The sequence below is a fragment of the Drosophila navojoa genome, chromosome 4, assembly GCF_054131105.1.
Source record: "Drosophila navojoa isolate 15081-1374.11 chromosome 4, UAZ_NAV_1.0, whole genome shotgun sequence".
In the NCBI taxonomy this organism is placed as follows: domain Eukaryota; kingdom Metazoa; phylum Arthropoda; class Insecta; order Diptera; family Drosophilidae; genus Drosophila; species Drosophila navojoa.
In genome coordinates this window covers 2,770,341-2,792,577 of record NC_142892.1, presented here as the reverse complement: position 1 = coordinate 2,792,577, position 22,237 = coordinate 2,770,341, and the positions used below count along the sequence as shown (strand labels likewise).

The following is a 22,237-nucleotide window of genomic DNA, read 5'->3' as shown; positions in this document are numbered from 1 at the left end:
TTTGCATAATTTCCCAAGCGTGTGGCTTGCAACAGAACGTGTGGCATGGACAATATATTATATTAATATATATTGTATGCAAAAAGCAAATAAGTCAATTGAAGCGCAATAAATTTAATAAATATTTAATATAATGATATACGATATGAAATCAAATGCAAATAATTATGAGCTTTCCACTTACCGATTTTATTCCTTTGATATAGTCAATCAATATATAGATTTTTGTATACATTTTTTTCATGTTTCACTCACCTTAAAAATAAATAAAATAAAAAAGAATAATTAATAATATATATATGAATAATTAATATTATATAATAATTAATATATATTTTTTCTAGTTATTATGGAAAAATTTTAAATAAATAAAAAGAATAATAATTTATATATATTTTTTCTAGTTATTCTATTAGAAAATTATATTAAAGAAAAATTGTTTGAAAGGAATAGAACGAACATAAATATAAACATCATTTTATAGCCATAAATCCAAACATATCTATTCAATATTATTTTTGTTTGTCTCATTTAAAGCTGTCTCATCATTAAGCAAACACAATCGATCATTTAGACAGCTTTGTTGACTGTCGCAAAGTGCAGAGATAGCCGGCATTAGTTAAGCATTGTTTGTTTTCAAGCCTTTGAAATAACGCACATGTACACACACATAAAGTAGAGAGAGTGAGAGAGAGAGACAGAGCGATCCATTTGAATGGCTAGGAAGCCATTGATTCACATGGCCTTGTTCAATATATGGAGGTAGTACATCTAGTACAATAGCAAAACCCGCGATGCTTTACAACTTTTGCGGGTCACACACACACATTTCAATTTGAATGCATTCGCAATTGCAAGAGTTTCGAGTTTTCAAGGCCCTGATTGCGCTTGGAAATTTGCGCTGTAGTTGTTTTTCTTTTTTGAAAAAAAAAAAATCTACTATGCGACACGTTTGCGTAGCGCGCGAGTTCCTGTTTCCTGTGCGCGTTGGCCATGGCTTAGGGCAAAAAAAAAGAAACTAAATAAACTACAAAAGCTTTGCAAATTACTTTGAAAAAAAAGAAGAGCAAAAATCTGAAGCAGAAAATGCTGAAAAAAAGAGAAAATACTCGCTGAGCGTGTTAAACTTAGAGCGAAATTTTTTAATGAATTATCTGTAGATGTCAATTATCTGAGGAAGTTTATGCGATTGCAGTGAATGATGAATGATGAACATGTAGCTTCAATGATTCCAACCAAATCCTACTATGGCTTAGCGAGATTAACTTCTGAGTCACAGTGAAGCCTTTGAAGGGTACAACGAACGAGCAGCTCGAGTTTCAAATTCAAACTGATTTTATTGCAATGTAAAAGAATAATCTGATGCGACTCTACAGTTGTGCTGGAGGTAAGAGAAACCTTCACACAAATACACAAATTTTGCAGTTGTGTAAAATGGAATTTGATTGCTTGTTCCATCTACAGATCCTTATTGGTCTTGTCTGACTTCTTTGGCTTGCCAACTTTACGTCGGCTCTCATGGGCCGCCTCTGGGTTGGCGGCAGCATAAGCGATCGAGTCGCCGTTATCATTCACCTCGATAGCACAGCGTCTGGGGAACCAGCCACGAATCGCGCCCGTGCGCCTGTCGTCGCCCACAACTCGCTCTCCGAAGAGCCAATGCTTGCGCTTGCGTGTGACCCGTATGAGATCGTTTGGCTCCAGCTTGATGCGCGGATCGTCCGTGAGGGGAGAGTCGAACGTCACCCGCAAGCCCTGCGACCAGATGGGCAGCCAGCTGCCAGTTGCGGGCAATATGCACTTGTAGGTGCGCGTGCGATTGCGTTTCTCGGCCTTCTGTGCGAGCTGCTCCAATGTGAGCGTGTATTGATTACAGCCCTTCACAACGGGAAACTCGATGCCATGGCCGCGATGCTGTTGCTCAATGTTAAACACCTCAGCTAGGTTTAATTTCCAGCCAAGATTGTAGGGAAACACGAATGGTTTCATATTCTTCTTATAGCGGCGTGCGCGTGCCTTCTCCACAATCCATTGCTCCACGTCCGTAACATTCTTGAGTATGGCACCGATCTGGATGATCAGCAGCTTCAGCATGCACAGCACTATGCCGATGGTGAGCCCAAAGCTCGTGATTGCCATGAATAAGCCAAAGAAATGCTGACGAAGATACCGTTCCAAATGGCCGTTATAGTGGCGACGAGCTATTTCGGTGCTGTCCATGAAGAACTGATAGCCGGAAATGGTAATCACACAGAAGGCATGCAAGTTGCTCATCAAATAGAAGAACAGAAATGATACGAAATACATTTGATTCGACCAGCCCACACAGCGATTGATCCACGGACAATGATGATCCATTTTCATCACACAACGATCGCAGCGACGACAGTGATGCACCCGCGGCGCCTTGTAGCCCTCACACTTCTTGCAGTACTGCATATATTTCGCCTCCTTGGGGTTCGCAGGGTGCCAGCCGCGCGGCAAGAGGCCCGGCCCCACCAACACGGCGTTCACAAAGTTGTACAGCGACAGCACATTGAGTAGCATATAGAGTGCGAAATGGGCGCTCCAGAATAAGGACTCCTCCGGCGGCCACCACTTCCAGGTGGTCAAGGTAACGGTGGCGCTAACAATCAGCGTTACTATGGGTCCCCAGTGCCAAAAGAGACCCAGCTCATTCGGATCATCATGGTATGTCATTCTGTAAATTTTTGTTTGTTTGTGCAAAATAAAAAAAAAAAACGAATACGATTTTTTTTTTTTTTTTCACTTTTCTTTATAAATTTTTTGTTGTATCCGTAAAACTATTGTAAGACTACTATGTGCTAACGTTAAATCGATCAGTTAGACAGTCAAACGAAGTCAAGTTCAACCGATATAAAGTGAAGTAAAAATCAAAATTAATTTGCATTATATAAAAAATTTATGTTGGTGGTAAATAAACAAATAAATTAATTACAAAATTTACATTTTAATCACTTTTGTAAGCAGCTAGACAGTCGAACGATGTCAAGTTTAACCGATATAAAATGAAGTAAATATCAAAATTAATTTGCATATATATTATATAAAAATGTATGTTGGCAGTAAATTAGGAAACAAATAAATTAATTAAAAAATTTACATTTTAATCCCTTTTGTAAGTAGGGAAAAATAAAAAAAAAAATACAAATTAAAATTAAAATTAAAATTAAGAAATACCCTGTACTAAATTTTATCTAGAATATGTTTCATAATTATTATTTTATTTTATATTTAAGTACAGCAACCGACAGACAAAAAAAGACCAAGTAACAAATTTTATTTAGAATATTTTCCAAATTTATTTTATTATATATTTAAGTTTGGCAACCGACAGACAATGCAAATAAAATTTAAATTCATATGACTGATAGGTATTTTTTTCCTCTCTTACAATTTTATGCAAAGCCCTTGAGCACATCGCATTGACAGTTTATATATATATAGCTATATATAAATATTTATATATACATATACGTATATAAACTTGCACTTAAGCCGCGATATGCAATGAAATATTGAAATGCTAATAATAAAACTATATATACATATATGTACATACATATATATGCAAATAACCGAGTAAGGGTATTCAGTTGCGGCCATTCAATTTGTTGCTGCCACATTCGTTGTTCAAAAATTAATGGGCAGCGACACAAAGAGTTGCGAAACTTCAATTGAATCGAGCAGATGCTATAAATCGACAATGAAAATGGAATTGCACATTATTATTTATGGTGGCATCTGTATGAAACGCAACATTGAAAAGCATTCACTAATGCTATTAAATGTTGCAATGCAACTCGAGTTCAATGAGCATTTAAAGCATCAAGTTTTTTTTTTATTTATTTTTTTCATTCTATTTGAGTTTGTTTTGTGTCTGGGATTTTATGAAATTAATTACGCACGATAGATAAATTGCAATTAAATTAAATGTCGCTGCACATTTTGAGCAAGAAATGAATGTAATTTAAGACAATTGCTGCATGCCCCAACTCGCATGCGAAGCTTATGCAGGTAGTGTGTGAGTGTGAACGCCATCTAATGAGTATGTATCTCTTACTCACTCACTCACTCACGCTCTAGCTCTATCTCCCTTCCCTGCTCTCTCTCTCTCACTCTCTCTCTCTCTTTCTCTCTCTCTTTTGTGCATTGTCTTTCCTCGTTTGGGGGCTGTAGGGATTTGTCTGACTTGTGACTCCTTGTTAGCCTGCACTTCTGTTGCCCGTTGCTCGTTGCCCGTTGCCATCTTCCTTGCCACATGCCACCTAACAAGCTCTGTCATTTATTTATGTGCAACATTTGAGCCTAACAAGCGAAAGTGGCAAATGGTACAGTGGATACTACGACAAGGGACACTGGGTAATGGGCATAAATAAACTTGTGCTAACAGCACAATTGCAATGCCAAATCGCAGTGCATGAGAAACATATACGATATCCAGGCACTTGTATCTCATTTCTTTTCTATTGTAACAAAACAATCTATTTGTCAGTTAACATGCGTATACAATTGAAAATATATGACAGTTAGCTCTGAACTATGCAGAAAAGTATGCTATGATTATGATTGAAGTATGAGCTGTATAAATATTTTCTATTTATTTAATTCGAACTGAATAAATCGTAATAAAAATATAAAATATTTCAAGTGTTTATCGTGATGCCAAAAGCTTTCAAGTTATACAAAATTAAAAATGAAGAAAATAACTTCAGATTTTAATAAATTTGCCTAAATATACATATATTTATATACATACTTATTAATTGAAAGGCAGCCTAGCTAGAAGGACATATGCCACATAACTCAAAGATGTCAAATAGATTTTATTTTGCGCATTTCAATGATATATACAGAGAATAAATATATATACATATTTCTATACTTATATATTTATTAATAAAAATTATTCTCAAGTTTTTGGAGCACATTCATGCATGCATACAGTAAAGAAAAAAAAAAATAAAATAAATAAACCACATAAACTTCTCAAGTTAATTTGAAAATTAAATTCCAACATTAAAACGCATAAATGACACTTAAGCTTGTATGTGCCTCAGCTTTGCAGCAGCTCATTCGCTCTCACTCTCGATCTCTCTCGCTCTCTCTCACTCACTCTCTCCCTCGCTTCTCTTTCTCACTTGGTATGACTTAAGCGCGCTGTTTGTTTTTCTTATCAAAATGCCTGCGGCAGAGTGCTTGCAAACACACACATACACACTCACACACACACACACACACACACACACACTGGCAGGCACTTGGTGCACATATCCCTTAAGACAAACAACGCACAGAAAACGAGCTTCTGCTGACGAGGCAGCCATGAGGGCAGCTCTAGGGACAACGAGAAGTGGGGGTATATAAAGATTGGGAGGCTGACTGGCCAAGTGCACGCTTAAGAGTCAAGAGTGCAGAAAAATGCATAGCATACAAAGCGGGCAGCAGCAGCGGCAGAGGCAGCGACTAGAGCAGCGGCAGGGGCTGCGGCTTCGGCTGAGACAGCGGCAAAGACTTTGCCAAGGCAAACACATACACACACACACACACACGCACACACATAAGCAAATGGCAGCGGAAGGCATATAAATTGCGTTGCTTGTGTGAAGAAGCAAGGCAGGCAATGAAGGCAACGCCAAAGTAGTCAGCAGTCGCAGCAGCGTCTGGCGGATGGGGCCAAAAGTAGATGTTGGGTGTAGTGTGTGCTGTAAACGTTTTTGGTGTTTGACATACGACGTGCATTAGCAGCAAAGTCAAGGATTAGCGCCACTTGTCTTGAAGAGCGCCAGCGCCAAGGCGCGGCCTCCGGGCCACAGTCGCAGTCACAGCAGCAGCGGAAGCAGCAGCTCCAACGGCAGCAGCAGCCGCAGTCGCATTTAAGTGAAGAATTTAAAAACCAGTTAATCCATTAAATTTAACTGCGAACCAATTTGCATGCGTTTGTGAATATAAACAGAGGAAAATGCAAACAATTCAATTTGAATGCGGCAAAAAAAAAGAGAAGCAAACAGAGAGAGGGAGGGAGAGAGAGAGAGAGAGAGAGAGAGAGAGAGGGAGAGAGAGAGAGGGAGTAAGAGAAAGCGAGTGTGTGCAAATGTTCAAAATGAAGGCACGCTTTAAAGTATTGCGGAAAACATCAGCAGAGCCTGCGAGAGTAGCTGATGAGAAGAGTCGAAATGAAACAGCTAGACAAGCAGCTACTCTAAGACAATCAGGCGCTGCACGACTAAAAGATACACTCTCCAGCACTTGAGCTGATTGTAAACCCATTGAATTGCTTTTCCAATGATTCTGAGAGTAGGAATCTAATTTCGTCCAAGAACAAATGATGCATAGAATTAAAATTTATAATAAGAGATTCCATCTATAATCATAACAACGTATACCCTACTGCCTGTATCATGAATTTGCTATGCCTCGTCTACCCTTTGCTGGGCATCGCAAGCTGAAAGAGCTGCAAAAAATAGACAGCAAAAATATGTGGAGAGCTAAAACGGAAAGCGGAAAGACGTCAAGGAAATGCCAAAGCTATCGCAAACGCGTTTCGCAATTTTTTGAAGGATGTGTTAAGTCAAAAAATATGCAAATTTAAGGCATACACACACACACACACATACACTAGCATTTGATAGCAGAGAGCCACACACACATACACACAGATGAGCTGGTAGAGTTAATACGCCAAAAGGTACAGCCAGACATTACATACATATATATACATATATATGTATGTATTTATAGCTATAGTGTGTGTGTGTGTGTGTGTGTGTGTGTCTGTGTGGGTTACGTACGTGTTATGCATACGCAAGTAGTGAAAATATCATCAATGGCAAAATATGAATATCTAAAAAGCATAACACACAAATGGAGCAAAAAATGAAGAGCGTGTCCTTCCCTCAGCCTTTAGCTCTGGCAGCGGCACGCCATCCCCACCATCCCTTTTGTGCTGGCCCTCTTGAACTGAAGGGGTTGTAGAAACTAGTGAAAATGTCGATTTTGAAGTTTACGCATCTGACTCATGACCCCCATAACAGAACATGCAAAACGCACGAAGGATCCTGAAGGTAGACCTTGGCATGCTCTATAAATGATGAGTTTGGAATGAAGGAGGATATTTAGCAAATGTAAAATGTAAACGAAATGGGAATTCTTTGAGCTCTAATACGAATATTTGCTACAGAGCTTAATTCGTAATTCTACAATGATCGATGGGAGAACCCACAAAGTAGAGACACAATCCACATCACATTCGGAATTCCAACTATATTTACAATATTTTAGCAACCTTCAATATCTGATCTTTCAGTATCAGAGAGTCCATAGTTCATATAGTATAAATATATACTATTTTCTCTTCAAGTTCCATTGTCCATCATAACTGAGCATCGACCCACACTTTCGAGAGTATCAACTCAACAGATGATGGAAGTTTGCAATGAACTTCTTGCTCTGGTAGCAACTGTTTGCTCTCGTCCTGCACTCGCTACAGCCCAGACAGTGCATCGAGCATTAATATGTAATTCGAACTCTACAAAACTACGTGAGCTGCTTGCTTCACGCATTTTGATATCTAATCTATAACGTAGTATGGAATATGAGAATTTATTGGCGTTAAGTTCGATTATAGGACCCAACGATTTATCTGTTTCGATTGTGAATTCAACTGAAATTGATTTCGAGTGACTGCTCAATGTGTATTATGTACTTGTTTCCTTCTCTTTTTTTATGGAGTATATATTTAATTGCTGAAGTGTTAGAGCCACAGTTTCACATAAATTTGCGAAGCGTCTGTTGTAAATTACAGTTGAAGCAGCAACTGGCACATAAATCTTTAGTCGCAACAACGATGGACAATGTAAAAAGAATGCAGCTATGCAAAAGGACCCACAGAGAGAGCGAGAGAGAGACACACACAGAGAAGCAAAGATAGGGAAAGAGTGCGACAAATACTAAAGCATTCACAACTCACATACCGAGGCCGAGGCTCCGTTGCCCGCATTCTGGCCACTCGTAACCCCCATCTGGGACCACTTGAATTACGTACGCCACAAGTGAAGTAATGAGCAAGTTTTCCACAGTAGAAAGCTGGAAAAAAATATACCAACAACAAAATGATGAAAATGAAAATGAGAAAGAGATAGAGAGACAGAGAGAGAGATAGTGAGAGCGGAAAAAACAAAAGCTACAATTGCGTAAACGCCGAGGCGGAACCGGAAATAAATATTAAAGCTTAAGGATATATAAATATATCTGTATGTATGTGCTTAATATACAACTATATTTTCAAAAGTCTAACTAATAAATAAACTTTTGCCAAGTGCCCGCATTTTAAGCATGTGCAAAGCGTAACATTTCTCCTACTGGCTGCGCTGATAAACGATGCTAAGTAAATAAAAAATGCTGCGCAATTTATGTGGTCTCAAAAGTTTTATTATGCCAGCATCAATAAAAAAAGATAAATTTAAAGAAAAAAAGAAAGAAAGAGAGGGGTGAGTAAGAGAGAAAGAGAGAGTGAGAGGGAGAGAGGGGAAGTGTGCCAGCACTCTGATATATTTTGCCAATAACATGACAAAGTTGATGGCAAACAATTTAATGAACTTTTCTGTAATTTGGCCAAAAAGAGAATTAACTGAAAATGGAAAAAGAAACAAATGGAATCGTTTGTTGTCTGACTGTAAGCAGCCACAGTCACAGCAGCAGCAGCAGCAGCAGCAGCAACAGAGTTGAAGCAGCAAGCTCTTCACTTTGGTTTTTAGCAATTTCCAATTGAATTCAGCTCTATAGAAGTTTTGTGCAAGAGCTTAAAGAAATAAATCTAATTTAACAACGATAATGGCTTTGGCTTTAAAAGTCAATTTATTGCTCATGCCTCTCTATGCGATTCTCATAGATTTATGCTTACATTCAACATAAGCAGAGCGTCTTTTGGCAGCAATACAATCATATTTTCATTGTCATTTAATTATTTGTAATCTCCTTTTGCGCCCGTCTCCATTTTAAATTGTCTCATCTTTTAACTTACTTCTTTTTATCTCACTTTATGTCTGCTGCTCTTACTCTTTAACGGCGGTTACTTGAGCTTATCGGCTCGCAAGTTCTTGGTTTTTGGTTGAAGCATCTTCATCTGCATGTTTTCTGCTCTTTGGGCTGAGGGAGACCTCACTTTCTCTCTCTTCCTCTTCTTTGTCGTCTATCGTTTCCAATTCGTCACGCTGTCTGCCATTAAATTCCTAATTTGTTTTGTTAAATCTTTATATAATTGTTTAATTTTTAGGCAGAAAGTACGCGAGTGAGATAGAGTGAGGTAGAGATAGAGAGAGAAAGAGAGGTAGAGAAAATGAGAGATCGACCGTCTACAGACGTTCTTTCGTTCTCTTTTATCTCACATCTCTTTTTCATTTATTTTTTACTTTCTCTCCATCTCTCTCTGGATTTCTCTCATTCTTTGCCTGTCTCTATCTCTTCTTCTTTCTTTATTTCAGTTAGACATATTTACTTTATATCTACCATATGCATATCTCTAATAAACATATGTTTCCAGATCTTATCAATAACGCAGTATATTGAGCTATTATTTTTCTCAGTACTGCACTCTCAGTAATCATAATAAAAATAATAATATGATTGACTATACAACACAATTATAATTGAGCCATTGCCGCACGGCAATTTTATGGTCCATTTTACGACAGGACTGGCAATGGCTTTGTTCATCTGATTCAGATTCCATCTGGGGGCGGTTCCAGTTGCATTGTTTTGTTGTTGCTGTTGTTGTTGTTGTTGTGGCATGCTATGCCAGTTGAATTATTGAAATTGACTAGCAGCACTCAGTCAACACAGCATAGACAACACACAGCAGAGGATATGCGAAAGGATATGAGGAACGAATAACGTATAACAAAAACATTTCAAATCGAGTTTACGTACATCTCTCACTCTGTTTCTTTGGCTGTCTCTCTCTCTCTCTCTCTCTCTCTCTCTCTGTCTCTCTCTTACTCTGTCTCTCTTCCTTGTTTTTTCTGTGGCACAGGTGTGTGGGACTGAGATGCCAGGCTAAATGAACTGCAAGTCAAACTAGTTAAGTGCGGCTGCCAGGCAACTGAGACTACGTTGTAATCCGAGGCAAAACGGAAACTCGATTAAATTGCTTAAAGCCAAATTGAAGGCGGGTGCCGCCCCCCAAAAAGCGTCTCTAGTGATATGCAAAGACATGCGGCATTAAAAAAAGAGAGACAAGTGTGTGACAAGGAATATGATTGGGTGGTTTAATACCCTGTATTATGAGTGCAAATTGATTTGAGATGCTTGTTGCTGCGGATGAATTTGGAAATAGTAGTGCATACACGACTAGTAAATACTCTGTACTTATTTTAATATCAAATCTAATTATATATCTAATTATTTTGTATATCTTATGTAATCTAATATACCTTTACTACATATTTCTGAACTGAGTAAGGTTGTGTTATATGATCAGATGTTTATTTTGAGATTTTTCCTTAGATCTTCATACTTCAAATAGACCTATATACTTATAGTTTTCCCCAGCTTTATTCTTCTCACAGCAGCATATACCCTAGTTTCTTGTTTTTTCATTTTCCAGAAAAGCAGCTCAAAGAAAGTGTAAGCGACGCATGCTTACTAACTGTTGACTGTTGAGACAAGCCAGCAGCAGCAGCATAGCAGAAACAACAATGTGCAAGCCAAATGGGGCATGTGGCACACACACACACTCCCAAACAGGGAGGAAGACATACAGATGAGATTGGTATGCATATTGGCAAAGCAAATGTTGTGCTTGTATGCGGCAAGGCTATTGGAGCATGTCGAGGCGACACCAATGAGCTTTCTCTAACACCACCCCCCACCCAGCCGTCGCCATCATCATGCAACACTGTTGCTGCGTCCCGCTGCTCGCAGACAATCCGTCCCATTGTCGGGCGTCGCCAACAACATCGACGTCGTCGTCGTCATCTTTTCAGAGTGCTTAAGGGCTGCATAAAAGCATTTATTATTAGATTTGATTCAATTTTCTATTCACTTACGTTATGAAAATGTGGCGCTAGTCCTCACAAAGTTTACCCCACACCATTATCGCTCTCTCTCTCTACCTCTCTCTCTTTCTCCCTCCCTTACTGTGTATGACACTTAATTCACACAGCGGTAAATAAAAATCAATGCTCTGCTCTTTACAGCCGGCAACGAGAGCAATCACATTATGTTTTATTTGCATAAAAGTCAATTGGGTTGCGGCGCAATGAAACATTTTTGTAAATAATTGCAGTCCATAGACTTGCAGCACAAACTGTGCCCGTTCCGGGATCAGGTTAGTTGTTTTCTGTTTGAGCGACGCCGCTTTGGCGCACGCCCACTAAACAGCAAAGTTTTTTGGCCAACATAGACACAGAGAATAGAACAAAAATGTGAACTGACTGTTTGATACTCGCTTAGTGTTCCAGTTTATTGAAGAGCTCAATGAGTCGAAGACAGAAGCCTGAACTCTATATATATACAATCATCTATCTGCCTGTTTAAGAGCCCCAAATATGACAAACATAGTCTACTGGATTTCGATTCCATAACTCAATAAAATTCCAATATACTCTGCTCAATTTTGCGAACAAGTATGAGCAGGAAAAATATATAAAAAAAAAAAATCAGCTAAGGGCGACATCCATAAACTGTAATCAAAAGCTATTATATCTGCTTGGCGCTGCCTCCAACGGACAACATCCTACAGCAGCCCCCAACCGACGGCGCAGTTGCCCTGCTTTTGTGTTTTTGGCAACAGTTTTTTTTTTTTTTTTTGTTGGCTCCCTGTGAGATAAATTCAGTAAATTCAATGGAAATTGTTTGCCAAAAATCTGAAGCTTCCAACATTTTAGTTTCCTCACTTATTATACACTGTGATCAAACTCGTTTTCTGGAAAGGTAAGGTGAAAGATAAAAGATTCTAGATATATGTTATATAGCTAATGGCATATCTAAAAACCTATGGATCTTCTCTCTAATTTCACAGTTTATGTTATATTATTTATATTATATTATTATATTATTGTGATATAATTTGCCCTATATTTCATATTTTTTATATTTCCTCTATATAGGAGAAATGGTCTCCCTTTCGTTTCCTTCTGCTCGCACTTTTTATCCAATTTCTTCTTCTCATTGATTATTTTTCTTTCTTTCTCTCTCTCTCTCTCTCTCTCTCTCTCTCTTTCTCTCTCCCTCTCTCCCTCCCTCACAAGCTGTTAATTGCATAAGCATCTCTCGTTTTATTTGCTGGGTCAGTTCCTTCTCTTAATGTTACTTTTCCAACACATTTCCTTTTATTAACTCGATTCAATTTAATGATTAAAGTCTCATTGTAATTTATTTATTGTAGAAATTTCATTTAAATATATATATGTACATATATGTACGTGTATGTAAATTTCAATTATTTTAATGGATTTGCCTTTGACAATAATTACAATACGTTTGCCTAATGACTAATGTCAACAGCGGGCTTAATAATTCATTACCATATGCTGCACAGAACTTTCGATGCCAGGCCAAGGCAATTGCCAGACTTAAGTATTATTAAGTATTTTTGCGTGCATATGCATATTAAGCCATAAATATTAACTGTAGACAGTGGTGGTGTGGGGGGGGCGGGGGGTAGGTCTCGGGTGAAGTGAAAGAAACATATGCTAAATGGGCCGAAATTCTTCGAGACATTCGCATGTCGCCCTGGAATATATATGACCTTCACTGCTTGCAGCTTGAACATTTGCCAAAAATTACAGTTATTACTGCAGACAGACGAACCGTAATGTCCACGTACAGCTCTCTGCTGCCTGCCGCCTGCCGCCTGCGTCCCCCTCGAAGACGCATTGGAAATTTAATTCAATTGTTAGGCGGCAGGCACATAAATTCTGCAGTTTATTGCATCCGCAGTACGAAATGTTCTCGTGGGGGGGTGGCCGAGAGGCGCGTGCGGGCGACACATTTGCCTTGACTGCAATTTTAATGAGGCAACAAAAATTTTTGCTACATTAGTTCGAGTATTGGACTAGACGTGGGCGTGGCTCGCCATTAGATAAAGCTACATAAATATTTTAGAATTTATAGCAAAGAACCTGCAGGACTTGGCAGGAAATATTTATTGTAATTCATATTCCAAGTCAGAGATATAGTAATCAAGTCATAAACAGGTATTAAAGCACGACTTGGAGGGAAAATTATATAAACTCGTTACAGATTTATATATTTTTATCCAGCTGCTCCCCTCTTACTTCTTAGCCTTCTTCTCTTCCATCAGTCAATCATTCATTCAGCCCGTCACACACAATTACACCTAGGCTAACGTAAAGCGGAAGCGCCAACATCCGGCCAAACTCTGAACTTGCACAGTTTTGGCCTGACAACTGACAACAGTTTGACCTTTGGCCGCTGCCTTGGAGTACATTCTGTGATACATTTAATGCAAAAAGGTTCAAGCGCACTGCATTCAGTGATAGCCAAAGTTATCCTCGCATTTCAAAGGGTTTTAAGTGAAGCGCTTAGCCTAAGTCGTCCGGCAAAACGAAGCGAACTATCGGGGCGTTCGCAGTGCTGCAATTAGGACTTAAATGCGAAAAGTCCCTTCAGCCAGGACCTGGTCCCAGACAATCAAGCCAGCACTGCCCAAACACTGCAAACACACACAAAAAGAAGAAATGCTACAAAAAAAAAATCCAGAAAAATATGAGAAACTCGCCAACTGCGCGTCACCGCGCTTTTTAATTGAAAAAGAAAATGAAAACTAGCCGCGAGCTAAAAAAACATCAGACGCAGCTATGCGATATACGTATATATATGTACACAGGCTTAAATTAAAAACGTCTATATATACACTAAAAATGGAATGTTATGAAGTTATGAAAGACATTAAATAGTTTCATAGTGCGCAGCAGTTGAAACAATTTAGTAAAACTGAGAGAGAAACATTGCAAGACATTTCAAAAAGCTGAAAAGGAAGTTTAGAATGAGAGTATTTTACTATATAGACTAGACTAGCTACTATGTCTAACATATATATGTGTAAGTGACTCTTATGATACATAAGAACATATAAGATATATAAAAAGTAATCTTATTCTTATGCTCACACAAGCTAGATTATTATCAATATATACTTATATATTATATGATTAATTTTATTTAATGTTACATATATTTTATAGCTTCATTACAGTCCATAAATACCTCAGTCCTTTTTGTGAGTGTATTTCAAGGTAAAATCGCCCAAAAGGTATTAATCATTTCCCAATTTTCTTTTATGTGCCATTTGAAGTAAGCACTTGAGCACTCGGCGCGTTGCTTGTGCAGGTCATTTGGCAATTGGGTCATAATAGCAACAGCAACAGCTAAGAGTTGCTGCTTTACCTATGTTCAACATTTAACACTGTCAATTTAATTCGTTTACTAATTATAGCCATGCTTCGAATGAAATCAAATAGACGACAATTGGTATGAAAAGCAGAAGAGTCTGAGCAGCCAGCCACTTGCCCGTTGGACTTATACCTAACTATCTGTCTGTCTGTGTGGCTGTCTGTCTGCGTGTCTGTGTTGTCTGCCTTGCTGGCCTGACTCTGTCGCACGTCTCAAGTGCTTGGCATCTGCAAAAATCTTCTTCTACATAATGAACACTTGACTGCTTTGGCTTATGGCTTTTGGTTCGAGCTGAATTGCGGAAACACTTTGCCGCAACGCCAAGTCAAAACTCTTGAAAACTTTCAGCCATCGAAAAGTTGACCAAAAACTGGGCCGATTCAAATGAGAAAACCCAAATGCGTCATTGTACTTTAAATTGATATGAAATTAAAAAATATAGTTACTTATTTATTTTCTTATTATAAAAATTTTAGAAAAAAATTTATAAAAAATAAGTAACATAATATATGGAATTATGTATGTATACATATATATTCTAAATAATTTAGATTGATAAATTTATTTTGGTATTTTGACCTGCCTTTTATCTGATGCAAACTATTTTCAATTTAAATTCCTAATATTTTATGGCGTACGGGAAATTAGGCGCGCTTCATAGAAGATTTAAAGGCAATGGATAACCTTGTTTTTTTTCACTCTAAGAGAAAGCCATAGAGATAGAAATGAGAGAGAGAGAGAGAGAGAGAGAGTGAATGAGGTTAAGAGGTAGGCAGAGTGTAAGCGGCTTAGCAAGTGGTCTATTGCCATGCCTAACTTTTAACGTTTCGACGCCTAGTACACACCCGCACACACACAGCAACAGCTCATAGGGCAGCTCAGTGTGGCCCCAAGCCAGAGTCGAAGCCTTACCTTGCCTTACCTTGTGTGATATCACATACATATCTTACTTAACGTGCCTGCAAGACTTTTTTCATTAGGATAAGTCTATTTTATGCCAAACATACACCGAACACACACCGGCACACACACACAGACACAATCGAACATATATGTACATATATAAATGTAAGAACACACTCGGAAGTTTTTCTTATACCCTGCAGATATAGACATAAGGGTGAAGGGAGCATAAGCTACTCGGTAGGTACGGTATGTAATGTATGTAGGGAGTAAGAGGCGTGCTCGACTTAATTAAAGATATTTTATCATATTAATATATATTTATATAAGTGTAAGCATATAATAATTTATATTTATACATATGTACATATAGATATTTTAATTTTGCTTAAATAGATAACTCTAAATCACTTCATTGAGAACAATATATATCGCGTATAGAATTTCTTAGACAAAAGAGATATCTTAGTCTTAATTCATACCTATCTCTCTACTCTCTAAATTAACAACAATGAATATCGATTGCTAGGCACATTCTCTTTGCTTCCATTTTCATATAAATATCTCCCATAGCCAAAAGAAATCCACTTTGACTTTTAACAAATTTCTCAAGTTTGCCTAGGGTATTTACTTATCACTCACTCACTCACTCTCTCTCTCTTTCTCTCTCTCTCTCTTTCAACTAGAGCACACCTGCTTGAATTTTTTTTTTGTTATTTTTGCTGCTGTTGGTCTGGTTTCCTTTTTTGCCTTTTGCCGAAAATGTTTATTTGGTTTCTTATGTTATTTATTTTATGGCACCTTTTGCCATACTTTATTTTTTGTGCTATTTATTTCGGCTACAGCAAGAACGAAGACGAAGAGAAGAACTTCGAGAGCGACAACGACAACGACAATGACAACGCTGAGGACGACTGAGTCCTTGCGCCCTTTTGCCTCATCGATATAACAATATCCTTTTGATGTCATTTCCGCTTATGGCTTATTTTCAAAATGGCAGGTGTAAAGGTAATCGTTGATTGTAAGTGCCTGCCAGCCAACCAGCCAAGGATTTTACAGGCAAAATGTGCCATGTGTCACGTGTGTGTGTGCGTGTGTGTGTGTGCGGATGTGTTTTACTTTTTATACCAATTCTCAATTATATTTCAATCATTTTTATTACATCTGCTAATGCCTAAAGAAGATTACTCTCTCTCTATATATATCTCTTTCTCCCTATCTCTCCCTCCCTCATAAATAAGTTAGAAATTTAATTGGCAAAGCTTTATGCTTCTACTTTTTTTTGCTTCATCTATAATCTGTTCAATGCTGTCACATACCACGCCCACCCACAGCCCCCTCAATGTGCCCCATCCTCTGTTCATTTCCGCTGCTTAATTAGTTGCTTAATAATTTGCATGCTGCGTGACATGCGGCAACAGCGAAGCCTTCAAACTTTGCGGACATTGTCCCTCAACTGATTTCAATTGATGATCGGGTTTTGTATTCTCGACTGCAATGCCAATCAAGTTGAGGTGGCGTTTCAGCTTAATTTCCACGTGGAATACAAATTCACAATATTGCGTCAAATTTGGCTAAGCTGACAGCGAGTGTTTGCCGGATTGCGCATACGCACCATTAGCCAATGACCCCATAACCTCCCCCCCCCCTCCGTCGCTCACACAAGCGAAATGTGACACTTTGGCAATTATAATAAAGTAGACCGAACTGCTTATACTCTATATGAGAATATATACTGTCTCCATATGCATATATGTATGTATGTATGTATATGATTGCATTCAAGCCAAGAGATTGTAATTAAGAATTGTTAATTAGCATATAAATTGCGGCACCTACAGTAACAGCAGCTGCTTACTAAATGGCCTTAACACCAGAAAGCCAGAGATGTTTGTGAATTATGGAAGTCAGCTGTGTCAATATATATTTTCATAAATAATAAATCTTGCTTTTATCGAGTAAAGATTCAAAAATTTAGCTCATAGTTATTAGTTATAGTTATTCATCTTATTCAAAAATCTTTTAAAAGGTGAGACAAGGCCTGCACGCTCTCAAGTCCATTTCCTCACATATGCAACTTTGCGTACTCCGCCAATTACAAAAAAAAAAAAGATGTAAATTTTGTACTCAATTTGAAACAAACATGACTTTACTTATTGCCTCAATTGGCTGTCTACAGCTTTACTTGTTCAACGTTCACATTTTTGCATACTTTCTTTCCCTCATTTCCCTCATCTTAAATGCCTAACCAGCCGACCTGAGCACTAGCCATCAATTAGGCGAAGCTCATTTGAGCTTCGGCTTAACCTTATGTTCAAGTGCCCGCCAAATTTTTTAACAAGCACTTAAGAAACTCCGCACACGTTGGGTTAAGTCGGTGGCTTGGCAGACGTGTGGGCGTTAAATAAAAACACATGTAGCACACTTTTTGGCGCAGCTGCGCGTTGCCAAGGTGCTGATTGCAATTACTTGTATGCGACAACAGGGCTCCAGCCCGAAGGAGGGAGACAGAGAGAGAGAGAGAGAGAGAGGTAGAGGGGGGAGGAAGAGGCAGCGAGGGCAACGGAGTTAAGGTATTTTATTCGAGCATGTTGGCTGTAGGCCGACCACAGCACTGCGGCGTAAACACACACACACAAGCACACGCACAGCTGTATGTGAAGCCTAGGAAACCAGCTGAATTGACATCAACTTGAGCAGCGTGTGAGAGCGAGAGCAATCGGCCATTAGCAAGAGGGCCAAAAGCAACAGGCAATACAAGCTGTGGGGGGGCACGGCTCCAATTGCGTGACTGTGCAACTGTTGATATATATATACAGCTATATATATATAAATACATATATATTTATATGTAGGTATAATAAAAGTAATTAACAAGTGTTTGCGTTGCATGATGCGGAATTTCAGGCGCGGATAAGCAGCAAGCTATACGAGTGCCGCCGCACAAATCTAATAAAAAAGCATAAAAATCATATATGAATACATACATACATATAGCATATATACATATAGATTTATAAAAAAAAAAACAAGGAACAAGAGAGCAGCGAGAGCAGAGATAAAAAGTGTGCAGCCCCACTTGAGCAAAAATCTCAATCGACAAATACTTTTGACAGCTCCGGATATTTGATGCGAAGAAACAAAACGTAAATTGAAAAGTTTTGCACTTAATACGAGTCCAATTCTATACATATATAAATATATACATATATATACACACATACATGTATATGTTTGTGTGTGTGTGTTGAAATCAATTTGTGTGCATTTACTGAAAATTGAATTTCCAATAAGTATCGACGCGTGCACACATGTTGCTCACATGATTGAGTTTTTTGCTGCATTAGTATACGTGTGTGTGTGTGTGTGTTTGTACAAGTATGTGCGCCTGTGTGTATTTCTTTTTTTGCAGGTGTTCTTATTGCTGAAATGATTGTTCACATGGCGCAACAAAAAAATTTACATACACGTTAAATCTGACAACGATAAAGGCAGCAAATCGGAAACAAACTAATTGAGCAGCTGCTGGGATTTTCATTAGATCTAAGCTGTGGCATATGTAACCTGCTATTAGCTGGCTAAATTTACAATAAAATTAAAATAAAAATTTAATTTATATAAGCACATATATATATTCAATAGGGATATTTGTAGAATTCTCCTTACTTTCTCCTCTTTCTACGGTTTTCATGGAGAACTATGTGAATATAATCCATTTATTTATCTATTTATTTTTATTTTTGAAAGAAAAACATTAAAAAAAAAATAAATAAAAAAAACTAAAAAATTTCTTGACATATAACTTAAGGAATATTTTAGTTTTTCTGTTTATGAATTTCATAATTAATATATTTTCATTCTCAAGTTTATATTATTGTCCAAGTGGCTTATGCATTAGTGAGAGCACAGATAATATACATATAATGATTGTGATTATTAAAAAACTTCTAGAAATCAAAGGCTGCATGGGATACGAGAGCTTAAATTTATATGAAATGAAAAACTTCTTTCCTTTGCTTAACATTTTTGACTAAAACTGAGCTCTACAAGCAATGCATCTTTACTCTGTCGCTCTCTCTCTCTCTCTCTCTCTCTTTCTTTATACATTCACTATGCAAAAACTTTCCATAGTAAATATGAAATTATGCTGCAACTAAATGTAGTTCAGCAATCTCTTCAATCACCAACTTTTTGCCCATTCGCCATTTGCAGGGTATTAAAAATACGACAGCCTTCTTTTCATCTGGTATTTGTTGTTGTTTTTACTTTTCGCAGCAGCCACAACGAATAAACTTGAAAAACGGTTACTAGGTCAGTAACACCGACAGTTAAAGCCTTCGTCCCCCATCAGCACTTTGCAGACTTACCGAGAGAGCGAAACGCGAGAGAGAGAGAGAGCGAGCGAGCGAGAGAGACTTTCATTCTCTCGCGCTTTGTGGCTGGCTTCGCCCTTTTTAGTACACGGAGAGGATTGCGATGAGATTTTGTAGCTTTGTCGCCCAGCTGGCTGGCTGTGCCGAGTTGTTCGTTTCGTGGATGCTGCCGACACAGTCAGTAGACAGTCGTGCGTCGCGTCAATCAGGACGAGAATACGGCGGATGAAATTACGGACACTCAAGCCAAGTTCGCTTACGAAAACCGAAAATAAAATCCAACAACACAAAAAAAAAATATCACAAAATCTCCACGACACTCAACCCAACTGTTTTCATCAGTTCAAAACGAGTGATAAAAGAAAAGAAGGAGAAGAAGAAGAAAAACACAAAAAATGTTTGTGCGTTGCGTGTTTTTTAGTGCCCGACATTACGTGATAATAAAGAAGCGGCAATAATTTTTTTGCCCAACTTATGCAAATGTAAAAGTCGCTTAAGAGTCAATTTACCCTCCCAAAAAAAGTCAAATAATCTCATGCGCCGAGCCAAAAAGCCGGCAACAACTGTGCGCTACATGTGACATCAAGTATTAACTCCCATTGAAAATGAGTGAATAATATGAAAATTAATCGGATCAAGTATATATGAATACATTTTAAAAAAAATTTATATAATTGATGTAAGTTTTATCTATGTTCATGGTGATGAATATCTATAATTAGAATTGTTAAAAAAATTATTAAAAGATGCTTGAAAAGAGATATCAAAGGATATTTCTACACATACATATATATTTTTTTGGGTTATTTTATAGAAATAAAAATTTAGGCACATCCATTTTAAGCAGCTCATTAAAATGCTAATGAGCGAATTTGGCATATTGCCATATTATATTTAATGCTCTTGTAACACAACACATAACACATAACCTGTTAAGAATGTGCACAATGAATTTGTAATAATATATGAATAAATATATATGAATATAAATAAATATAAAATATGGAATATAAAATATAAAATATAATATATAAAATATAAAATATAAAATATAAAATATAAAATGTAAAAATATAAATATAATATATAAATATATAAAATATATAAAATATAAATTATAAAAAATAAAATATAAAATATAAAATATATAAAATATAAATATAAAATATAAATATAAAATATAAAATATAAAATATAAAATATAAAAAATAAAAATAAAATATAAAAAATATAACATAATATAATAATCTATAAACTATCGGACAGCATTATTTTATATTTATTGACTTGGTAATCCTTTAATTTACTTCTTTCTAACCCAAAACTTGTGGCAATCTTGTTGGATAGTAAATAGACAAAAAAAGCACTTCTACTATAAATTTGTATGTACTTCTCGCATTAATTCGAAACAGGATACAAATCCACAATAGCGTGGTTTCAGTGGAAACTGTTTAGCTATAAAATAATTATTATTTAAAGAACTACTCTCACTCTCTCTACATATCTTTCCCTCTATGCCATACTCTCTGGCTTTGCCTGCTCGATTCTATCGACCCTAATCAAAACAAACAAAGTTAAGTTTTTGATATGCAAAAAAAAAAAAAAAAAAAAAAATCAGAAATATATTTTTGACAAAGAGCCACAATAATTAAATAAATAGAGCATGTGCTCGACTGAAACCCACAGGAAAAAGTTTTCTTTTTTATCCGCCATCAGGTGAAGTGGAAAAACAAAAGTTTTTATTCACATTTGCTTTTTTAGAGATAGATTTAAAAGCGCTGGCGATTTAGGAGCAGCTGATGGCTATCAGCCAGCGTGAGCGTAGGTGCAAGTGATGGGGGTCAGAAACAAAAGGTCGCCAACAGCCAGCAGCCAGCAGCAAGCAGCTGCTAAATGTGGCAAGTGGCGAATGAATGAAAGTCGAGTTTAAAGTCCAAAAGAGTAAAAAGTAATTAGCAACTCGCTACAAAATAATTATTTAATTAACAAAAGTGGACGCTGTAAGGCAAGTAAGCATGCAGCGACCCCAATGTCTATCTGTCCGCCTACACGCAGCCTCTGCTCGCCGAGCCTAGTCAAGGATCCTTCGCATTCTTTTAGTCTAAATGTTCATTCATTCGTTTCATTTATCTATGTTTTTTTTGTGTTTATTTTTTTTATTCTGTTTTGTTTTCCTTCTGAAATAGAGTCGGTTCGTGACGTGCAACTTTTAGGCCTCTAATTTAAATTTAATTAAGTGGCCCAGCTCCTGCTCCTCTTCTAACTCCAACTCCAACTGCTACTGCGACTGCGACTCCAGACTCTGATTCCGACTTCCATTCGGCATTAGTTTTGCAGTCATTATAATGAATAAAGTTCCAAGTGCTTAAATAGTCAACGAGTCTGCGGCTCTGCTTATGAATATAAAGCGTCTGTTAATCTATTTTCCAAAAGGTCCAGTAAAGCACACTCACACTCAACCACAAGCTAAAGAGTTTTCTCTTAAATATTTGACTAATTATTAAATGCAATACCAAGTTTGTATA

At 37.3% G+C, this 22,237-nt stretch overlaps 1 protein-coding gene across 1 annotated transcript; it reads right to left on the bottom strand.

Moving 5' to 3' along the window:
• Positions 1 to 1,398: 1,398 nt before the first annotated feature.
• LOC108650614 (palmitoyltransferase ZDHHC6) lies at positions 1,399 to 2,813 on the bottom strand. Its single transcript, XM_018099800.3, has one exon. The coding sequence runs from the start codon at positions 2,698 to 2,700 to the stop codon at positions 1,459 to 1,461; it is 1,242 nt and encodes a 413-aa protein (XP_017955289.2). The 5' UTR covers positions 2,701 to 2,813; the 3' UTR covers positions 1,399 to 1,458.
• Between the last annotated feature and the right edge of the window lie 19,424 nt (positions 2,814 to 22,237).

Bases quoted from the DNA above. Each gene is read 5' to 3' on its own strand.
- LOC108650614 (XM_018099800.3), bottom strand. From the start codon at position 2,700: ATGACATACCATGATGATCCGAATGAGCTGGGTCTCTTTTGGCACTGG.